Source organism: Myodes glareolus, chromosome 10 (genome assembly GCF_982192425.1).
Source record: "Myodes glareolus chromosome 10, mMyoGla1.1, whole genome shotgun sequence".
NCBI classification, from domain to species: Eukaryota; Metazoa; Chordata; class Mammalia; order Rodentia; family Cricetidae; genus Myodes; species Myodes glareolus.
Window position 1 is genome coordinate 22,763,658 of NC_142035.1, and position 17,788 is coordinate 22,781,445.

General features: G+C 46.5%; 1 protein-coding gene across 3 annotated transcripts in view; it reads right to left on the bottom strand.

Moving 5' to 3' along the window:
• Positions 1 to 10,199: 10,199 nt before the first annotated feature.
• The window catches only part of Cnbd2 (cyclic nucleotide binding domain containing 2), a 63,848-nt gene continuing 56,259 nt past the window's right edge, over positions 10,200 to 17,788 (bottom strand). For all 3 annotated transcript variants that reach the window (XM_087911070.1, XM_087911069.1, XM_087911071.1), the window contains 2 exons: positions 16,795 to 16,958; positions 10,200 to 10,544 (listed from right to left, as the gene is read on the bottom strand). In XM_087911070.1, coding sequence (XP_087767196.1) covers positions 10,226 to 10,544; positions 16,795 to 16,958 — 483 coding nt within the window. In that variant the 3' untranslated portion in view covers positions 10,200 to 10,225. The remainder of the gene's footprint in view (positions 10,545 to 16,794; positions 16,959 to 17,788) is intronic.

The window sequence follows — 17,788 nt, forward strand, 5'->3', positions numbered from 1 at the left end:
GAAGCCAGGACCAAACTTCCTAAGTATTTATACTAAAAAGTGGGTGATCAGGCCAGGCGGTGGTGGCACACACCTTTAATTCCAGCACTCAGGAGACAGGCAGGTGGATCTCTGTGAGTTTTGAGGCCAGCCTGGTCTATAAGAGCTAGTTCCAGGACTAGTTCAAAAGCTACAGAGAAACCCTGTCTCAAAAAAAAAAAAAAAAGAAGAAGAAAAAACCACCAAAACAACAACAACAAAAAAATGGGTGATCGCAGAATAAAGGCTAATTGTAGGCCTACAGCTGGGAAAGCCCAAGGCCATCCTGACATTGTTTTCAGGGACGGGGAATGGGGATACACCAAAATGACATAGGAGCCAGCTCTTAAAATGGCTTCCACTGACCAATTCTGTGACTGTTGCTGAGAGTTTGGAGGGTCTGAAGCTACTCACTCACCCTTGACTGACCAGTCCTCTTGAGGGAGGTCATCTTTTTAACCAAGTAGGTTGCTTCTGTGGGGATGGACACATGGAATGGAGGAAGAGGACCCCTGCCTAGCACACACTGCCACACAATGCAGACACTAAATGTAATCACGTAAGAATACCAAATAAACCCAGATCAAAGAACAGTCTACAAAATAACTGCTCTGTAATCTACAAATGTATTGGGAACACAGACATCAAAACAAGACTAGGAAATGTCACACGGGAAACCAAAGGGATATGACAGACAAGTGGATCTATGTGCACCACGTGTGTGCAGGTGCCTGTAGAGGCCCGGAGCTGGAGTTCCAAACAGTTGTGAGTCACCAGTGTGGGCAGTGGGACCAAACCTGCTCCTTTGGGAAAGCATCGAGTGATCTTAACCTCGGAGCCATCTCTCCAGACCCCAGAAAAGTTCTGACCAAAAATAAAAAACTATCTATTTTTGTTTATAGACATTTTTATACTATAATTACAAGACCTATTTATCTGTTTAGATGTTAAAGGTCACAGTTACCTAGTATTCAGGAAAAAGAAAAAACTGAGTGGACAGTGTAGGATTCGCCACACTCCCTGCCCTGCCAGTGTATATCTGTGTATAGTATTGCTGTGAAGACACACCATAACCACAGCAACCCTTTTTTTTTTAAATTTCATTTATGTATTATATATACAGTGTTCTGCCTGCATGTATGCCTGCACACCGGAAGAGGACACCAAATCTCATAGATGGTTGTAAGTCACCATGTGGTTGCTGGAAATTGAAATCAGGACCTGTGGAAGAGTAGCCTGTGCTCTTAACCTCTGAGCCATCTCTCCAGCCCCGTCATCTTTCTAGCCCCCCACCATGGTAACTCTTATAAAGAAAAATATTTATTTGGGGCTGGCTTACAGTTTCAGAGATTTAGTTCATTATCATCATGGTAGGAAGCGTGGTGGCACACAGGCCGACATGGTGCTGGAGGAGGAACTGAGAGTTCTACATCCAGATCCTTAGACAGCAGGAAGAGAAAGTGCCACTGGGCCTAGTATGGGCTTCTGAAGCCCCAAAGCCCACCCCAGCGACACTTCCTCCAACAAGGCCACACCTCCTAGTAGTGCCACTTCCTATGAGCCCATGGGGGCCATTTCATTCAAACCACCACATTCCTTTCCTTGGCCCTGATAAGCCTGTGGCCACATCTTCATGGAAAAAGCACTCAGTCCAACTTAAAAGTCCGTATAGTCTAGCAGTCTCAATCCTGTTTACGAGTCCAAAATTCAAAGTCTCTTCTGAGACCATGGCAATCTCTTAACTGCAATCACTTATAAAATAAAAAAAAAAAAACAAAAAACAAAACTTCCAACATACTGTTCCAAAAGGAGCAAAGGGGGAACATAATGAGGAAATACTGAACCGAAAACTGACAGGAAAAAACAAACTCTGCACCTCCATAGCTGATGTAAAAGCGTTCTTCAGATCTCCAATTCCTTTCATCTTTGTTGACTGCAACACACTTCTCTCTCTTGGGCTGGTTCCACTCCCTGCTAGCAGCTTTCCTCCACAGGTATCCTATAGCTCTGGAATCTCCAACATTTTGGGATCTCCAAGGCCATCAAAGTTTCAACTTCACAGCTTCACGCAAGGGCCTTTCCAGGCCTCCATGCAAGGACACTCCTGACATATGCCTGGACTCATCAGCTCTCTTTAGTCACAGAGAAAGATTCCATTACCCTTTTCTTGACTCTAAAACCAGAATCATGTGACCAACGCTGCCAAGTTCTGTTTACTAGGCCTGGAACATGGCCCTCCTTCAAATACATATTCACAAGCTTTCTGTTTTCAGTAGTTTACTTCATTGTCTAAGCTTAGCTGTCCTGGAACTCAGTCTATAGACAAGGCTGGCTTCAAACTCAGAGATCTGCCAGCTTCTGCCTCCAGCGTGCCAGGATTAAAGTCATGCTGCTGAGCCCGGCCCTAAGCTTTTCTTGAATTCCTTTTCACAAGTTGGAAGCTTAGTTGAGTAGGGTCTTGCTCTGAGGACACCACTCCCTTTATTCCAATTAGCATCAGACTTTTCTTTGATGTATTTATACTTCCAGGTACCCCTTTTCCCACAAACTGTACATTTTGTATTTTCCTTGCTTCATTACAGATCTGTATAAGACTGGTCACTTACTGTGTGGTAGTGTTGCAGAAACAGAGATAGGTGTATCTCTGAGTTCAAGGCAAGCCTGATCTACACAGCGAGTTCCAGGACAGATTCCAAAGTTATATAGAGAAACCCTGTCTTGGAAAAAAGAGAAAAGAAGGGCTGGAGAGATGGTTCAGAGGTTAAGAGCCCTGACTGCTCTTCCAAAGGTCCTGAGTTCAATTCCCAGCAACCACATGGTGGCTCACAACCATCTGTAATGGGGTCTGGTGCCCTCTTCTGGCCTGCACACATACATGCAGACAGAATATTGTATACATAATAAATAAGTATTTTTTAAAAAAGAAGAGAGAGAAAAGAAAAAAGACCAGCCACTAATAACCACATGACACAGTCAATACTAGCTATTTTGAAATCTCTGCTAAAGCTGTTAATCCATAACTCTTTAATTTAGCCTCAGGCAGAATTTTTTGGACAAGGGTAGAAAGCAGCCACATTCTTTGCCAAAATATCACAAGAATAGTCTCTAGGCCACATACTAAAATTCTTCTCTGAAATCTCTTGAGCCAGGCCCACACAGTTCAAATTACCCTCAATACCACTGTTTTTCATGCTCCTACTAGTATGGCCCATTAAACCCTACCTAAGGCATTTAATTTCTTTTCTAAACTAAAGTCTCAAATCCACATTCCTCCAAACAAAAGTACTGTCAGGCCTACTACAACAATACCCCACTCCTGGTACCAACTTCTTTCTTTTATTCTTTTTTTTTAAGTATCAACATTTTAAAAAATATTTATTTATTTATTTATTATATATACGACATTCTGTCTCTGTACACCTGCAGGCCAGAAGAGGGCACCAGACCTCATTACAGATGGTTGTCAGCCACCATGTGGTTGCTGGGAATTGACCTCAGGACTTCTGAAAAAGTAGCCAGTGCTCTTAACCACTGAGCCACCTCTCCAGAGTCCACTAACTTCTGTCTTAGTGCTTTATTGCTGTGAAGAGAACCATGACCACAGTAATAATGGAAAGCATTTAGTTGGGGCTGGTTTAACAGGTTCAGAGGCTTAGTCCATTGTCATCATGGTAGGAGCAGGGCAACAAAGAGGCAGACATGGTGCAGGGGAAGGAACTTGTCCACATCAAGATCTGTAAGCAGCAGAAAGAGAGTGCCATGAGTCTGACTTAGGCTTCTGAAACCCCAAAGTCTACCCCCATTGACACACTTCCTCCAACAAGGTCATACCTTCCTAGAGTGCCATCTGCTATGAGCCCATGGGGCCATTTTCATTGAAACCACCACATCCTTTCATCAGCGTTTTCTTACCAGATGGAACAGTTTTAAAGAGGATAAATCATCCACACCAGAGTCCATACTTTACATTAGAACTCGATCTTGGTGCTGTGCACTCCAGTCCATGGGTCTGGACAGTTATATAAGGGTGTGTATTCACCATTATAGTGTCTTGTTGTTTGTTTGGGTGTTGCTCCTGTTTGTTCGTTCATTTCCTGAGAGAACTGAATTACTTAATGCTGCTGTATTCTTAAAATTATTAATATGACACTGTGTATGGCGATCCATGCCTGTAATCTTAGTACATGGGACGTTGAGGCAGGAGAATCTTGAGTTAAAGGCCACCCTGAGCTACATAATAAGACCTTGTTTCAAACAAGGAAGATGATGAACCCAATCTCTAGAAAGGAAAGTCATGGAGTGCTAAGTGCCACCTCTCACTACCACCAGCTCTCTCCTGCATTGGTTTTCAAAGTCCAAGGCCTGCAGCAGACATGAATACCTCTCTTCCTCTACCACTAGAAACCGTGGGCATTCCACGGTCTGCTCTGAACCAGGGACAGGCTTGCAACTAAGTTCCTTGTTAAAGACTTCAGTCTTGACGTCCCAAACGTCAGCAAGGAACCAGGGCAAAGTGTTCTGGGATCCAGCAGTGTCACCTTCATGTCACATCCCTCCGTCTCGTCCCTTAGGGTTGCCAGAAACGGAAGGTGAAATTCCCCCACAGAAAGGATTGGAGATTTACTGATTTGTTTGCTTACAACCCCAAGATGGGCTCTTTAAAGTCTTCTATAATAAACACTGGCAACATTCCCTTTGTTTCTCCAATGGGTTTTTCCATTTTCCCCAAACAGTGGAAGTTTTTACTGCCGGGGGCTCTATTTTTGACTGGGTGTGCCTACTTACATATGGGAAATCATGGCAGAGGGCGAGAGTGTTCTCTTTAGTGTAATAGCAAGGCTGGGTACACAGCATTTCTCTATGGAAAACAGGTGGCTGGATGGGGAGAGATGAGTAACAGTGGTGTAACAAGCAGTACACACACTCCAAAGCTGACTAACCAGGAGTGGGCAGGGTGAAGAGAAGGCAGACCGCCTGCATCAGCCACCTAGCAGGCAAGTGGGGTGAGACAAGGCTTTTGCCTTCTTGGGCCTCAGGCTCCCTCCCTAACAAAGGGAATAGTGAGTGCCTCCTGATTGACAGCCGGGATGTACTTAAAGGGTAAGTGTCAGCCTTTTGCTATCATTTAGTTGGAGTTTGTCCCATGGGGTCGTGTGTTGGGAGCTTGGTCCTAGAGTGGAGTAAGAGGGACAGGCGGTGGTGGCGGCGCACGCCTTTAATTCCAGCACTCGGGACGCAGAGGCGTGGATCTATGTGAATTCAAGGCCAGCCTGGTCTACAGAGTGTGTTCCAGGACAGCTAAGGTTGTTTCATAGTTACACAGAGAAACCCTGGGATGGGTTTGTAGCTTAGTAGTAGGGTGTTTGGCTAACCCACAGCCCCAGGTTAGATTCCCTAGTATCACATACAACCAAGCATTCTGGCATAGGCTATAGTTCCAGAACTCAGAGGTGAAGGCAAGAGAGTAGAATTGGAGGTCACATCCTCACTTCACAGTGAGTTTCCAAGCCAAGCTCCAGGAGCCCTGCCCCCCCCACCAAAAGAAAAGAAAAAAAGGGTAGGGTCACGTGGGAGGCCTTTGGACTATTTGGGCAGGTGCTACCCTCAAGGGATTAAAGTAGATCGTGGTTTTTTGGTTTTATTTTTAAATAATTTATTTGAATTTTTTTATGTACACTGATGTGAAAGTGTTAGATCCCCTGGAACTGGAGTTACAGACAGTTGTGAGCTGCCATGTGGATGCTGGGAATTGAACCTAGGGTCTCTAGAAGAACAACCAGTGCTTTTAACCACTAAGCCTTCTCTCCAGCCATGTTTTGTTTTGTTTTGTTTTTGAGATAGGGTCTCACTATATAGCTGTGTCTGGCCTAGAACTCGTTAGGTAGACAAGGCTAGCCTGCAACTCAAAGAGATTCACCTGCCTCTGCCTTCCCAGTGCTGGGGTTACAGGCGTGTGTCACCACGTCTGGTATGAAGGTAGTTGTCATGGGCCCCAGTTGTTCTGTCCAGAGTAGCCTATCACAAAGCCATCTCTAGGTTCGTGTCTCATCATGTGACCTCCCACGTGGACTTGCAGTGTTGTAACGTGAGCAGCCAGGGACCTCACCCGAGTCGACAGCATGCCACTCTCTGACTTCCCTTGAAACCATGAATTAAATGAGCTACTTCTTGTTATAAATCAGCCTTGAATGTTTCATTATAACAACAACCAGGCTGGACAGTGGTAGCGCACGCCTTTAATCCCAGCCTTGGAGGGGGTAGAAGCAGGTGGATCTTTCTGAGCTCGAGGCCAGCCTGATCTACAGAGCTAGGTCAGGACAGCTACACAAAGAAACCTGTCTCAGAAATAATAATGACAATGATCGGAACCAGACCAGAACACACGCGGACCACACAGTCATGCTTGAGCACAGATTCTTCTGGTGTTTGCCTTTTATCTTTGATAGGGTCTCATTGTGTAGCCCTTGCTGGCCTGGATTTCCTTTATAGCCCGGACTGGCCTCAAACTTGTAAGCCTCTCGCTTCAGCCTCCTGAATGTAGTCATATTTCAACATGTCCCACCCCTTTCCTTTACTCAGGAACAGGATATGGGCATTCTGGAACTTGAGACCTGTCTGCTGGCAGGTCTGTGCTCAGGTCTCTGCAGTGGGAAACCATGATCTCTTGCTAACACTTGTGCCGAGAGTCAGCATATCTACCTTCTGAATGAACTCTCCCAAATAAGTCCTGAATTATGGTCCCGATTGATGCTGACCCCTGAGAGCTGCTGCTGAGTGTTTCGGGTGGGGCAGGTGCAAAGGGGCTTGGGAAACTGCCCTTCCTGCAGTCCTCAGCCTGGAAGCTCAGAGGTTGTCCCTCCCTGATTGTCCCCTGTCCCCTGCCCCTCCGATCTCCTTTTAAGTAGCACCTTCTTCCATTGTCTACCAACAGGTGAGTGACATTTCTGATCTCCTCCTGCCAGGCTGCCCCTTAGCGTTGACATCAGCCAGGTCATCAGAGAAGAGGGAGGGATGGACTGAGGTGCTGACTTGGCCCCTTGCACCCCAAACCACCTGCTGATGGCCTTTGTCCCTGATTGTGAGGCCCAGCTCTAATGTCAGCTCCATTGGCAGAGGAAACTGTCCCTGGCGATGTGGATCACGGTTAAACGATGTTAACAACTCTGGTGTGCAGCAAGTACTTCCAGTGTGTTTGCCCTTGATACGATGGCGTAGAGTGGAAGCTCACACTACCCAGCCGTGCATGCTTGGACACTGAGTTCGTAGGAGCCGCCACACAGAAGTTCCCCATGTCTGTGGAGAGCACACCACTGCAGATTTCCTTCTTCTCAATCCCTTCCGCTGCGCTGGGGCCTTAGAGAACTGTGTTCTGCTGCTTGAGTTCCCGAAGCCCACTCCCCCTCAGGGCCCTTGTCCCACGGTCCTCTTCAAACAGCCCTTCCTTTTCTATCTTCTCCTCCCTTCTGTGCCCACATCTCTGTCTGTCTCCTCTCTTTCATCCCCTCCTTCCCGCCCTTCCCCTCAGCTCTCTCCTCGTTTTGGTTTTTGAGGCAGGGCCTCTGTATAGCCCACTGAGGCCTTGAATGGTCTTCCGTCTTTGGCATCTGGAGTTTGGTAATTAAAGGCATGTCCACCACACACTGCTTAAGGTTTGTTTCTTACCCATCATTCTCACAGAGAACATGTGGAAGAACAAGAACATTCTGGAAGCTTTTTTTCTCACTTCTCAAGAAGTGGGATCCAAATTTCCTGATAAACAAAAACTTCTGCTTGTTATACACTTATTACATCAACAGCCCAAAGCGGCAGAGCTGGCAGGCCCCAGCAGGTCCTTGGACCCCATGGTCAGGTACTTAGAAAGATAGCTGTCCTGTGGGTGTTCAGTTCTTACTAGCCACTCTTCTTTTTGCTGGTCGGACTACAGCCACTCAAGAACCTTCAAGGCCCAGAGATCAGCGGACTGTGGCCTAACAGAAAGGTCAGAACGACCGCCTATTGCATCACAACCCACGCCTACTTGTTTACATATTTTCTACCATTGCTTTCCTGAGGTGGTACCGACTGCTGTGACAGGGACCCCAGGACCTAAGCAGCCTAGACTATGTACCATCTGGCTCTTTCCAACTGCAGAGCCCTCATCTGGAGAACAGAGTGCTTCATCCTCTGAGCCTACCTCAAAGCAACAGCCAATAAGTACACCTCTGTACCACCATTTTGGAGCCACTGCCCTCAGCCCAAAGAGCTCCCTAGCGAGACACCCCTACTTCCCTAGCCCCCCAACAGTGGTACCTGGTCTTTGCAGGATGCCTCGGACTTCGTGTATGGTGCTGTGTTTTGGCAGGGTCTCATGTAGCCCAGGATGTCCTATAGGTCTCATGTAGCCCAGGATGTCCTCCAACTCTGGTGCTATGGATGACCGTGAACTTCTTGTCCTAGTTTGGTCTCTGTTGCTGCTATGATAAGCACCATGGCTAAAAAGCAACTTGAGGGGGGCGGGCTGGAGAGATGGTTCAGAGATTAAGAGCACTGACTGCTTTTCCAAAGGTCTTGAGTTCAATTCCCAGCAACCACATGGTGGCTCCCAACCATCTTCAATGAGATCTGGTGCCCTCTTCTGGTGTACAAGCATATACCCAGGCAAAACACAGTCTACAAAATAAACAAATCTTAAAAAAATAAATAAATAAAAACAAACCTTGAGGAAGCAAGGGTTTATCTGGCTTACAGGTTATATAGTTCATCATCCCGGAATACCAAAGGCAGGAACTTGGAGGCAGGAGCTGAAGTAGAGGCAGGAAATGAAGTAGAGGCCATGGAGAAAAGCTGACTCCCAGGCTGACTCCTGGGCTGGCTCCCAGGCTGGCTCCCAAGTTCATAGCCAACTACCTTTCTTATTCAGCTCAGGCCCACAGGCCCAGAAATGGCAATACCCACCAAGGGCTGGACCCCTTCATCAATTAACAATCAAGAAAATGTCCCACAGATGTGCCCGCAGGCCTGCCCAATAAAGGCAATCCTCCAGTTAAGGTCCCTCTTCCCAGGTGCATCAAGTTGACAACGAAAACTAACTAGGACATCCCTGTCCCTCTAGCCTTATACTCACCAATGCAAGGATCAAGGAAGTATTTGCCACCTCAGCCAGCTTAGGTGTCTCTGATTTCCTGACTCTCTCAAGTCACCGGAGAAGGCAAAACCCAGTTCACCATTTCCCTATAACATTTATGCTCTCTTCTGAGGAAAAAAAAAATCCTAGTCCTCCTGTTTAGTACACAAGAAAATGGTTTTTAATACAAAAACATCTACTGTTGAACATATCTTTTAAAACTATAGTCAATTCTGTGTCTGTGCAATCCATTGAACTTGCCAACTTTCTCTGCTCACTGTTAGGGATACAAAGTGTAGGCACTGGAATGACTCATTCAGGGGGCCCCAGGGTGGGACAGCACCAGGCCCGCCAGGGCTCCTGACTCAAAGTCCACAGCCCAGGCCCCTCTTTGCTGGATTGCAGGTGAGTGGCCCTAGCCATGGGGTGCAAGAGGGTTCCTGCGCTGTCATGACCTCTCTCAGGCCTCAGAGTGCTCATGTGGAGAGGTGGCAAGGTGCTTCATCTGTGGTATTAAGGCTGGATGGGAACAGGTGCCCCAAAATAAGGAGTACCAGAGGAACCAAGGAGTCTTCCCGGAACTCCGTTCTCACAGCCTGTTTGTTGCTGGTGGGCTTCTGCTATCCACAGGATGCTGACTTAGCCAGAGAGGCCTAGCCCGCAGCTTGCTGCCCAACACATTCCATATGCTTTATTTAAAATATTTTAAATTAGTTGCTCATATTTAAAAAAAAAACAGTAGGGATAATCTAAAATGGTGGGTTTCCTGATTTCCTTACATAGTATATTGACAACAACTGGCCTGTGTTGGTTCTCAGTGCTGTGTCCATTGATTGAGGTGAGGGAGCTCTGTCTAGATGGGGAATGGTCACGTTGGTTCCCTAGTAACAGACACACCCCAGCCTTCTGGGCATCCATGTCTCTTTGTATCCCACAGTACTAAGGAAGACCATGCCTCTCAAGTTACTGGCTGAGTCCTCCAGTCTTGCCCATCCTAAGCCTGCAACTCCCCTGTGACCATCCAGAAAACAGAGAAGCCAATCCTAATGCACTTTATTGACATCCAGGAAACAGAGAAGCCAATCCTAATGTACTTTATTGATTCTAAAGAAGGACTCCTGCATTTTTATACTGAGGAAGGAGTTCTTGGATTTTACGACGGGGTGCTGAAACAGTTTGGACAATCCTCAAGGGGGGTAGGTATTTTTGAGGCACCATAAAAACAGGGTAGCGCTGTTTCACCCTCTTGTCGAGGCTACACAAATCCAGGATCAAAGACCTCGGGTCGTAGATCTCTTTCTTCTTGGTCTGGATCGGGACAAATGGCTGCTCATTGAGGGGCTTCACCAGCAGCCGCAGCAGATCCTTCCGGAAGATATTCCAGTTGTTTTCCTTCAGGAATCTCTGACACAGCTCTTCATCGCTGAAGGGCAAACACAGAAGCTGCACTGCAGGGCTCCTCCACCTGGATGGAGGCTTCCACCCTTCCTTTCAAACAATAAACACTCCCTGCTTCCCGGCCCTGCGCTTTCCCACATCCTCCACCTTCTTTGCCTTTCTACCAACTCATTCCTTTAAGTCTATGCTGCCCTTCTGCCAGGCCAAGAGTCACTGGTGAGCTGCTGAGTGCCGGAAATGTGGGCAGTATGAATTAGACACACAACAAAAAGAAATGTGAATTATTAATTTTTAAAATTGTTGTGTCGAAAGAATACTTTTGATATACTGAATCCAATAAAGTGGATTGAAGCTAATCTTGGTGGATAAAATGGAGATGGTGGTATATGCCTAGAATTTCAGTACTTCTAGCACGGATACAGGAGGATCACTGACTTTGAGGCTAGGCTGAACTACACGGTGAATTTGAGAGTAGCCTGGGCTATCTAGTAAAACTGTGTTTCAAAAAGGCCAAACAAAACTGGGCCTTCGTGGCACACACCTTTAATCCCAGCACTTGGGAGGCAGAGGCAGGTGGATCTCTGGGAGTTCCAACCTGGTCTACAAAGTAAATTCCAGGATAGCTAAGATTGTTACACAGAGAAACCCTGTCTTGAAAAATAAAAACAAACAAACAAAAACGCCAAACAAACCAAGGCCAGCATGATGGCTCAGTGGGTAAGTGCTTGCCATGCAATCTTGGTAACCAGGATTCAATTCCTAGAACCCATGTGAAGGTGGAAAGAGAACACTAACTCACAAAGTTATCCTCTGACCCCTATGTGAGTTCTATGGCACATAAATGAAAATAATAAACATAAGCTATTGGAAAACTGGTCATGGCACAGGCTGGTAATCTCAGCACTCAAGAGACAGGAGGGTCATGAGTTTGAGGCCAGCATGATCTACACAGCAAGTTCTAGGCTAGCCTGGGCTACAAAGCAAGATCCTATCAGAAAAAAATAATGTAGCTGTTAAACACCAGCTTTTGGGAAATGTCAATAAAAGCTACAGTGGGAGGAGGGTACCACCGGGGCAAGACCACTCACACACGCTAAGATGGCTACCATCGGAAGCCTGGAGGGAGGGTCCCCACAGGGCTGAAGGATGTAAGCTGGTGCAGCCACTTTGGAAAATAGTTTGACAACTCAGAAGGTTAAACATACAGTTACCACATGACTCAGCAGTTTGCCGTCAGAAGTATACTTGAGAGAAACGAAAATATGTTCATATATAAACCTGTACAAAAATGTTCAGCGACACATCAGTCATAACAGCGGAGAGGAGAACAATCCAAATATCTATCAGCTGATGGATAGATGGTCTCTCTTTGTCTCTGTCTCTCTCCGTTTCTTTCTCTCTATATCTCTCTCACACACACACAAAATTATTCTTTGTTTTTTGGGTTTTTTGTTTTGTTTTGTTTTGTTTTGTTTGAGACTGGGTTTCTCTGTATCTTTGGAGCCTGTCCTAGAACTAGCTCTTGTAGACCAGGTTGGCCTCAGACTCACAAAGATTCGCCTGCCTCTGCCTTCCAAGTGTTGGGACTAAAAGCATGTACCACCACCGCCTAGCTACAAAATAATTCTTTTATATGAAATGTCCAGAACAGAAAAATCTGAGAGAAATAGACAGTGGCTGCCCTGGGCTGGTCCTGGTGTCCTAATCCTAGCTGGGCCCCCCCCTTGCAGCATCTGAGGGTGAGAAGGTGGAGCAGCAGGGCTCAGTGCTTATTGGCTCATTCCTTCTGATTCCTCAGCAAGGCAAGGGCATTCCAAACTTCCTCTGACTCATCTGGCCTCACCTGTCCGAGGGCGCAAACCCAACACCTCACTGGTAACCATGAATGGTCCCGGCTAAACGATATTGATCAGGACGAAACAACTGTGATCCCTAGAACTCAACCTAAGGAAACACCCAGCAGTCAGAATGGGCTACAAGGTCCTCCAGGTCTCAGTAACGTCCCTGCCCCCTCCTGAAAGCTAACTGTGGGCCTCTCTTCTCAGTGCTATCTGTGCTGAGTGACATCGTGTTGGTAGCTGGAAATTGGCTGATCAATATAGTCACACTACAGAAATCAGCACGTTCCTTGGCAAGATTGTCCCCTGCCTCCTAGCAACCTGGTTGGCAGACATTTACTAGAGCATGGACTGGACAGTCTCCTCTTCAAAGTTCTATGAACTCACATCTTACACAACACAGAATATTTTCTGCCTCTGACCTAGCATTTATCACGTGCCCACAGCCCATACACTGACTGAGTCTTTTTGGTTTTGTTCTTTTGGTTTTGTTTGTTTGTTTTTTCTGTTTTTCAAGACAGGGTTTCTCTGTGTTAACAGCTCTGGCTGTCCTAGAAACTCCCTTTGTAGACCAGGCTAGCTTCGAACTCAAAAAATCTGCCTGCCTCTACCTCCTGCCATCTCTCCAGTTCCATTTTCTTTTGTTTTGCTGAGATCAAAGGCATGAGCCATCACGCCCAGCTACATGGGCTGAGTTTTTTGTTGTTGTTGTTTTCACAACTAACCCATTTCACAGATGTGAACTATGGGCTTGAAGAGGCCAAAGGAACTTGCCAAAACCTATGAGGGATAAGCACATAGTTATACATTCCTACAGGACTACTTATATTTGGACCCAGAGTCCAAGACAAATAAAACCACATGTCACCCACGGACACTGAGGGTCACACTGATTTCTAGTCTATTCTTTTGAGTAAACAGAACAACGAGCGTCTAGCTCCAAACCCCAGCCTCTCCTAAACTGTGACTATGCCACCGTGGTCAGCTCTTTGTTTTACCCAGTGCGCCATGACCTGGGCCGTGAAGGGTAATTTTAGGTTGTCTAACCTATGGCATTCACTGGACGGGCGCCACAGTTTAAAGGTATTTGAGCTACACGATGGCTCTATCTCCCGTGTGATGGGGCTGTCCAGGAAACCACAAGTTCAACCATTAGCAAATGCAGAATCCTGTCTGGCAGCATCGCGGTGGCACAAAGCGGCACTTGCCCAGCAGTGCAAGGGGCAACTGCTCCAAACAGCTGCACACGGCAGCTAAGGAAAACCTTCAGGAATCTGACCTTCACAGACACTGCCCTGCCCCTTGCATCATACACCATACAACGAGTTGAGGCTCCTTAGATCACTCATCCAGGAGGTTGGTTCGGAAGCCCATATTACTATTATTATTTTTGAGATAGTGTTTCTCTGTGTAACAGTCATAGTTGTTCTGGAACTAACTCTTGTAGATCATGTTGGCCCCGAACTCACAGAGCTCTGCCTACCTCTGCCTCCCTAGTGCTGCGATTAAAGGCATCCGCCACCTCTGCCCAGCCAGAAGACCATTTTTAATAGAGTCATACTCAAAATCCGGAAGAGAATGGCACCCTGAAGCTGGAAGAAGATGCCAACGATTTTCAACTTGTTTTTCTCACCAGCAGCCCCAAGTTTAGCCACTGGATGATTGGAAGCGTCACCCCAGTCTCTGGCAGTCACCCTTGGGGCGCCAAGGGAGCAAAAAAGCTCCATCTCAAGTCTCCTCCCCCTAGGAGTTGTCTTGGGCCGGACTCTACCTCTGAGAAAGCCCAACCCATCCTCAGGGAGGCTCAGGACCACTCCAACAGGCTATTTAGGGTTGTGCCATGGTCATGGGTTTTGCATGGTGTCCCCACCTCCATGGTCCCCACCACCCGGGAGCACTGCATTCATTAAATGTGGGCTTGATTTAGTCTAATCTGGTTTAATTGGAGGGTTTTTTGGGTTTTTTGTTTGTTTGTTTGTTTGGGTTTTTTTTGATTTTTGGTTTTTTGTGTGTTGGGGGGGTAGGTGGGTGGAGAGGCTCCTTTTAAGATTATACCTAACAGCCATATCTACGTAAAAACTGTTCTTTGATTTGCTCATGACTTTTCTTAATTCCACCCAGTTTCTTTTGAATTTTGAGACAGGGCCTTGTGTAGCTCAGACTGGTCTCAAACTCACTATATAGCCTTAAACTCCCAATCTCCTGCCTCTACCTCCCATGTGCTGAGATCACAGGCATGAGCTGTCATGCCCTCTTCAGTATCTCCGACTTAAATGCCTAACTGCCCTGAGCAACAGGTCAGTCCAGTCCAGGATTTAGTAAGTTCATCTTGTCTCTCCAGTTTGCACTAGAATCTGTACATAGCCTCAAGACTACACAAGGGGCGGGGCAGAAGGGGACAAGGGTGAGACAGAGGGATGGGGAGAAAATAAAGGGAATTAACAAAACGTTTCCCTTGTTTGAAAACGTTACAGTGAAACCTAATGCATGTGCACTGATTTAGAAAGTAAACGGCTAAAATTTTCACACACACACAAAGCCTATATACACCCAGAAACACCCTGCCCTCAGCCTGAGTGAAAAGGATGAGGCGTGACAGCTCCTACGTATGACTGAAGACTCACAGATATGAGGGAAAGAACAGCCAAAGGCATCTAGAAGGGTCCGGACTGAACATGGCCAGCAGAATAAACCAGACCATGGTCAGGAGTGGGTTGTGAGGGCAAAAGAGGAAGAGAAGCAAGGAGCTAAGAGGGAAACCTGTGGACCTGCAGGCTCAGAGACCACAGAAGCCAAGCCCCTGGGAGAGGTTTAGGGTAGGGGGCAGGGTGAGAAACGCTGGGAGGAGCTACGGGTTCTGAGCATGCTGGGAGAGCTAGCCAGTGTCTTCTTTGATGTGCTAAAAAGACACCTCAACTAGCCATTTGTCCTGGGTTTCTTTGAGATCTAACTACGCCTGTATCCTTAATTTTTTTTTAATGTAATTTAGGCCCTGGTAATGCTGAAGCATGCATGGGTAGCCCGAATGGTATGTGGGCGTGGCGGTTCGGTTGAACTTGTCCATATTTGGTTTCATGGTCTAAGTTTATAAGGACAACTGACCTACAATAGGAGAAATACCTATTGTAATCCCAGCCTCTGGTCTCCATCTTTGGAGGACCCTCCCCTGTGCCCCTCGAACCTTGACCCCTCTCCAGGAAAGGTCAAGACCACTCCCACAGGCTATTCAAATTGCTCCCCAGAAAATAACCACGTGGTTTTCCCTTTTCCTCTCGGGGCCACCCGGGAGCACAGGTGTCTAATTAAACCTGGATATCTTTTAATCTAGACTGATTTGGCTTAATTGGGATTATTTTGCATCGGTGGAGTGGCTCAGTTAGGAAATATTTCTAACACCTATCTAGTCAATTTTTCTTTTAGATTTATTTATATTATGTGAATGTCTGTGCACCATGTGCATGCCTTCTGAGATCAGAAGAAGGCATCAATCAGATCTCTTGGAACCGGAGTTACAGAAGGTTATGAGAAACAAACTTGGGTCCTCTGCAAGAACAACAAGCGCTCTGACCTGCTGAGCCATCTCTCCAGTCCCAAATTCCTTTGTTTTGTTGTTGGACTCTACCTGGAGGGCCAGACCATCTCTCTAGCTCCAATGTAACCTTTTATTCAAGCAGCACCATTTGCTAAGCTGTCTCCTCAGGGTGACACACGTGGGTGTCTGTCGATGTTTATTGTGCGTGTGAGGGCTGTGCACATCTTAATGTATGTAGCTTCCCCCATATTCTGGCTTTATTAAAGACAAATTCACAAGTGGATGACTCAGAGGGAAGAGAAGGTTTTAGAGCTCGCTCTTTGAAACACAGTACTAAAAGTAGCATCAGAAAATGCAACTGTTCTGAGTAGAATAACAACCCAGTTTGCTGTGGGACAATGGTCTTTTATCCTGTCATGTGTATTATTTTTAATAAAATGCTGATAGGCCAGTAGCCAGGCAGGAAGTATAGGCGGGGCAACGGCCAGAAGTAGAGGTGTGACAACGAGAATTATGGGAAGAGGAAAGTTCAGTCTGCAGCTGTCACCCAGACACAGAGGAAGCCAGACACAGAGGAAGCAAGATATGACTGCCTCACTGAAAAAGGTACCAAGCCATGTGGCTAAAACAGACAAAAATTATGGGCTAATGTAAGTTATAAGAGTTAATAAAAAAGCCTGAGCTACTAGGCCAATCAGTTTATAATTAATGCAGGCCTCTGTGCATTTCTTTGGGACCGAACAACTGTGGGACCAGGTGGGACAGAAACCTCCATCAACACCAGTTCACCCTTATCCATACCAGTTCTACACACGCACACACACGTATATACACACACTTTCTTTCACTAATGGAAAACCTCGCTCAGTGGATCCAAAGGACTTATGTACATTTCCAGCACTGACCTGGGATAATCCACGTCCATCTTTAATATCTTTTCTTTCGTCTCCCCATCAATCAACTCATAGAACTTTTCTTTTCTCACCCGTATCAGCTCTGTTCCCATACTCAAAAGGATGAGAGGTCGGAGGTCACGCTGAATTTCTGGAAGAAAGGCCTGGTGAGTGCCCTAGGGAGAAGTGACAGAAAGTTAAACCTCACACAGCAGCCAGATCTGCCAGCAGATTCTAGATGGGAAACATGAGGCCTGAGGAGGAGGGGTCTTTCTGGGGCTTTGTCTGCTAACAAGGAGGGCCAGTCCAGGGCTCCATTTGCTACCCACTGTTAGGTACATCCAAGTTAACAAACGTTGCTTAGGCTTAACTTTGAGACCATGTAAGTTAGATCTGGATGCCTGAGGTCTCCAGGATGGCAGCTAACTGAATGCTTCCTCACCCATACCTCCAACTCTGCATGAGCCCACAGACTCCCAGGTCCCCTCCTCCCCTAACATCACCCCATGCACGCAGGAAGCAGCCAGACATAAACTGGCATCCATATACCTAAAGAGTCTGGGATGTTCTGGTGCAAGCTCCACTCCAACCCTTGGCATCCATATATCCAAAGAGTCTGGAATGTTCTGGTGGAAGCTCCACCTCAATTCTCCTCCCCAAACCCTACCTCATCTCAGAAAGTCCTGCAAACATGGTTCCTCCCCCAGAGATGCTCAAGACCATTCTCACAGGATATTTAAACAGCCCCCACAGAAAACAGACACATGGTTTTTCAATCTCTTTTCCCCTTCTCCTCTCTGGGGTTCCCAGAAGATCATCCAGGAGCGTTTTACCCATTAGACCTGGGTTTTGAGTTTTTTTTCTTTCTTTCTTTTTTTGTTTGTTTGTTTGTTTGTTTGTTTTGTTTTTTGTTTTTCGAGACAGGGTTTCTTTGTAGTTTTGAAGCCTTTCCTGGAACTCATTCACAGAGATCCACCTGCCTCTCTGCCCGCCAAGTGCCAGGATT